The 5,164-nt window shown below is 43.9% G+C and overlaps 1 protein-coding gene across 1 annotated transcript in view; it reads right to left on the reverse strand.

The window, feature by feature from the left end:
* Positions 1-5,164, reverse strand: part of LOC118742028 — a 135,793-nt gene that overhangs the window by 1,207 nt on the left and 129,422 nt on the right. The window contains exons 11-12 of the mRNA XM_036473995.1: positions 4,804-4,915; positions 4-2,945 (exon numbers count right to left, since the gene is read on the reverse strand). Of these exons, the coding sequence (XP_036329888.1) occupies positions 4-2,945; positions 4,804-4,915 (3,054 nt within the window). The remainder of the gene's footprint in view (positions 1-3; positions 2,946-4,803; positions 4,916-5,164) is intronic.

A 5,164-nucleotide genomic window follows, 5' to 3' on the forward strand; every position in this document is an offset into this window, starting at 1 on the left:
AGCCGCCTCCTCAACATCCGAATCGGCTTTCACCTCCCTCGCCAGCTCAACCTCATCCTCGTCTGTCGACGACGAGTGGCCGGCCGGTGGTGATTTGCCAAATAGATCGGAGCGTTCCAACACATCCGGCAGGCTGACATTGCGTTTGATGTGACGCGCGTAGGCACACAAATCGGCATCACTGCTATCGGCGCGTATGCGACGCTGCTCATTTTCGATATCCTTCTCGATACCCTTGGCGAGCATGTCGAAATTCATGGTCAAACTCTTCACATAACCCTTCTGCTTGGAATTGCATTCGAAGGGGCGCATGCGCGATTCTGTCGCTATACGTATTTGCTCCAGCTTGCGTTCTTCCATTTCGATTAACTTTTGTATGATATCGATTTTCTTGGCAATATTTTTACACTGGTTGCTTGTAGTTGAATCTGCTGTGCGCTCCACATTGGTCATATTCTTTTTATGCTTGGCATCGCGTTCGCGCTCTTGCTGTATCTCATCGACCACCGCCTGCAGCTCGGGTTTCGTATACAACTTCAGGCTGTCCATATTCATGTTCTCATGCTCGTTGCCATTCTCGGCGATGTACATTTCGAATGAACGCTCGCCACCATAATCGCTCGGTAGACTGCCAACAATTGGCGGTGGTGATTCAGCGTTGTGATTTACTATATCGTTTAGTGGACATGTGGCGGTAGCGAACGCTTCACTCACACCCGCCGCCGCCGCCGCAGAGTAAGCAGAACCGGTGCTACCGCTGCTGCATGAAGACGAACGCTTTTCGCTGGGCGTGTACTTTATTTGCGACACTGTATTGAAGCGCACTGCCACCTTGGGCCGCCCGCGTGTGCGCATGCTTGTGGCGCGCCGTGATGCCGGTGTACTCTTGTCGTTCGTGTCGAATTTAGAAACTTTTTTGAGACAACTATGCGTGGTGAGCGCGCCGCTGCTGACGGAGGGGCGCATGCCACTCGCCTTTTTGGCCTGCAGCTCTGCCTGCTTCTCGCGCTCAAACTTTTGCAGATTGCGCTCGAATTTGCGCACAACGCTGGCGGTGCGCGACTGACAGCGCACATCCATGGTGTTCACATCGAAAGCGCAGTACATTGGTGTGGTGTCTTTTGGCGCGCTGCTAGCGTGCGCGGTCTCTACGGTGGACGTTAGCGTTGAGACGAGATTTTGTGGCTTTGCTGGCACTGGCGGTTTCGGTTTCACCACCTTCTTCGCGAACAGCTTATCCTCGTAAGCGCTGCGCTCCATTTGCATTGGGTTAGTGGTGCGCTGCAGGCGCTGTTGTGCAAAATCCTGACTCAGACTCTTGTTGACACCTGAGTTGTACTGCTTATTCTTCGAGCTGAGCGTGGGTATGTCTTCCGCTTTTGTGCCGCCACTCGTCGCTCTGGGCGAATCGGCGATTCTGGGATATGTTTTCGAACTTGGCAGTTGCCTTTGCTGTGGCGGCGCTTTCAGGCGCACGCTCTCCGGTTTGAGGTTCTCCAAAGTGTAACTGGACATATCAAAGCTCTCATAAGGCAACGGCGAGTGCTGCATATTGCGCTGTTGCATGTAGTAATCGAAGCTGCCATAAGCGTTCGGACTCGAGCCATACGACTTGGTCACCAGTTGCGTGGCGCTTGCCGCCGCAGCGCTCACTGGTCCGTGTAGTATGAAGTTGCGTATGCCAGCATGGCGCTGCACTTGCGTTTCCATGGGCGCGCTCTTGCAGTCGCTCTCATCGGAGAGTACGCTTTCCATGCTATTACAGTAGCTGCCTTCATCCGGATACTCATCGGACAGCAAAGACTCCTGACTCTTACGCTCGCCAAACTGCGACGTGAGGAAGAAACTGGCGCTAGAGTGCCGTTGTGTTTCAAGAAAACGCGCATCTTCTATGCGTCGCGTCTCAGCTTGCTGTTCGGGCGCCAAAATATCCGACAGCGAAACATTTCGATGGCACTGGTAGAACTCCTGATAGATATAATACTCCGACACAGCGCGTTTCGGCGGCGTCACAGCGCCGGGCGAGGGCATCTGATATGGCAAAGTGTGCGTTAGGTGCGGTCCTGCAGTGGGCGCTATGGGCGGCTGTCTGCCTGCTGCAAACACTGGCGGCGAAAGACACGCTGGCACCGATTGCGACGCGACCAGCTGCGAATAGCGTCCGCCCAATTTGGCATCATACAAATCCACGCCGATATCATCCAAATCGCCATACTTCTTCTGTATCTCCTCGATCATCTTCTCCGTGTCCGCTTGTATCATATCGAGTATGGTGCGCGCATCTTCCGCGTACACAGAGTGCCGCTTCGGTTCGGTAATAATGATGCTGTTGCGATTATCCGCCGACCACTCGACCTCTTCGTGCACCGGCGACACCGGACACGACTTGTAGTGCTTTAGAATGCTTGGCGTGCGGCGCGCATTGCCTGCCGGATTACGTTTGACGCGCGTATGCTGGCCGTGCGCGGGTAAAGTTGCGCTATTGAAGCTGCCGGTCGCCATTTGCTTGCCAATGTGTTGTGTGGCGGTGGATGCTTGCGGCCCGACATTGCGCGCATTGGGCGCCATAAATGGCACGCCGGGCGGTGGGTGTATTTGGTGCACGCCAACGTGGTGCGGATATGGTGGATAGTGTTGTTGTACTTGACGCATAGCTTGGCAGCTTTGTTGCATTACCGAACGTGGCGCAGCACAATTGAAGAAATGTTGTGGCTGTTGCTGTGATTGTTGTTGTTGTTCTTGTAGTTGCTGCTGTTGATCGAACGATTGCGGTAAGGGTGAGCGCGGATAAGGTGGGTATGGCTGTGTTTGTTGGTATTGTTGCTGCGACGTCGGTGGAATTTGTTGTTGTGTATATGGCGGCATCTGTTGTTGTTGTTGTTGTTGTAAGGATGGTGGTGGTGTATTATAATAGCTAGCGTACTGTTGGGGTTCATTAAGAGGAGCTACTCGATTAGTATTTGTAAAGCATACAGGTTTTATTTTTTTTTATATATAAAGGAAAGCAGTAGTTGTTTAGCAATACAGTTGGTTCCAAGTATTTTAATTTACAAGCAGCATGTTTCAAGGGGAAGTAAAGAAGTAAAGCACAGAGAAAAAAGTAGTTATTGGGTATGGATTGGAATTAATTGAAAATACATACACAAATGTTAGATATCAAAATATTATGAACTATACTCATTTATTTAATTTATTCGGACTATAACTACTACGAACGCAAAAAGGATTCTTATTTTTACAAGGAATAAACGCCTAAGGTTAAAAAACAAAAATAAGAGAAAAAAAATTCAAATTTGAGTTTATTTTAAGAATGCAATTGCAAATAAGTTGCGCAGCACATCATAGTCCGAAAAAACAGAAAACCAAGTTCGTCTTACTAAATGCTTGCCTCTTTACCATGATTGTACTAGGGTGGAGCCAAAAAAAATATATAATTTTTAATTTCCAAATTCTAATAGTGCGGAAAAGTTGCGTATATGATCGCATTGAACCGCGTTAAACCGTTTTCCGATTGGATAATATTTACGGTCGCACCAAAAGCCCTACAATTTCGAAAAATCTCTCAAATTATGGTTCCTTTGGTTTTTGAGTAAGCAGTGTGGTAGCCCATTAAATTTTAGTATGAAAAAAATATCATTAATTTTTGGATTTTTTTTTTTACTGAGAGTACCACGCAGTTTTTCTACACAAAGAATGTCCGATTTTTTTTTTTGGAACACACTGCCAGCAAAACAAAATAAAAAATTGCCAAAAATCAACGCGATTTTTTAGCAACTTGAAATTTCCACATTATTATACATATGTATGTACTAAAATGTTATACTGCATACTCAAACTCTTTTCAGAAAAAAAAGTATAAAATAAACGTAATTTGAGAGATGTTTCGAAACGTGAAGGCTCTTTGGACAACCGTTAATATTATCCGATCGAAAAATGGCTTAACACGGCTCAATATTACGCAACTTTAGAATTTTGAAATCGAAAGATTCGTTTTTTCGATCCATCCTAATATACATGTGTTATGACATTTTTTGCCATCTGAAGCCCTCGTCTCTTCAAAATTTGTACAGAAAAAAAAATCGGTCTTATTTTTGAAAATTCGCCGAAATTTTTATTTTTAAATGATTAGTGGTGTTTTGAAACTCAAGTTTTTAAAAATTTATTGAATTCGGTCGAAATTGGTTACTCACTGTATTTTTGGGGTCGCTGATTATAAATCTGACCATGAATTTTTAAAACTCAAAATGCGGATCCAATATGGGTATCTAATAAATTTTTGATAACTCGTGGGATTCATATGAAATTTGTTACTCTGGTTAAAGGCCTACAAATTAGGGCGTTTGCAAAGAAATTTAATTAAAGAAAGGTGCCTGTGCAATAGGGTGGTCCAAAATAAGTAAAGTCGGAATTTTAAGGCTATCATTCCCTAGGATTGTTCTATATCGAAAAAATACCCAAACCCAATTTTTTCAATTTTAAATCAAAAAATATTTAGATGTCGCTCAGAGCGCTGAAAGTTTTCCATGTATTTTATATGGGAAAAAAATACTTTTCGTAGAAATGGTATCGAATTTTTGAAAATCAATAATTTTCTATCGGAAAACGCTGATTCTCTCTTAAATAACAAATCTTTTTTGTCAAACTGGTTTTCATATTTTTATTTGAAAACCGAAACTAAATTTGAAGAACGAAACCAAAACCGAAACGTTATTTTGATTCGATTACATTCCTTTATTCTTACTTTTGTTGTTACTTTTTTCTCTAACTACATACATATCCGAGCTTCTAATTTTATCCACTCACCTGTCTTTGCATAACGACTCCCTGCTATCGCTGATCTCGACGTATTATCCGCATTTCCAGCCAGACTTAGATCCGAAATGCTGTGACTGCCACGAAGTGATCGATAGCCAACCTAACCAAAAAAAAAAAAATACAGAAATATACATAAATAATTTTTTATTTATAAAATAACAAAACACAAACAGGTATTAGTAAAGCAGAGATTTGTTAAACATTTAAAACACAAAGCATTGACATTTAATTACACAGTTGGTATGTATGTATGCGATTTTATGTAAAGGATTAGTAGAGCGAAAAAAGGGGGAGATAATGGCGGAGACATTATGCAAATCTCCAACATCTTCCTCACTTTTATGCTGTG

This window comes from Rhagoletis pomonella, unplaced genomic scaffold (genome assembly GCF_013731165.1).
Source record: "Rhagoletis pomonella isolate Grant_MI unplaced genomic scaffold, Rhpom_1.0 Rhpom_scaffold_00006, whole genome shotgun sequence".
NCBI lineage: Eukaryota > Metazoa > Arthropoda > Insecta > Diptera > Tephritidae > Rhagoletis > Rhagoletis pomonella.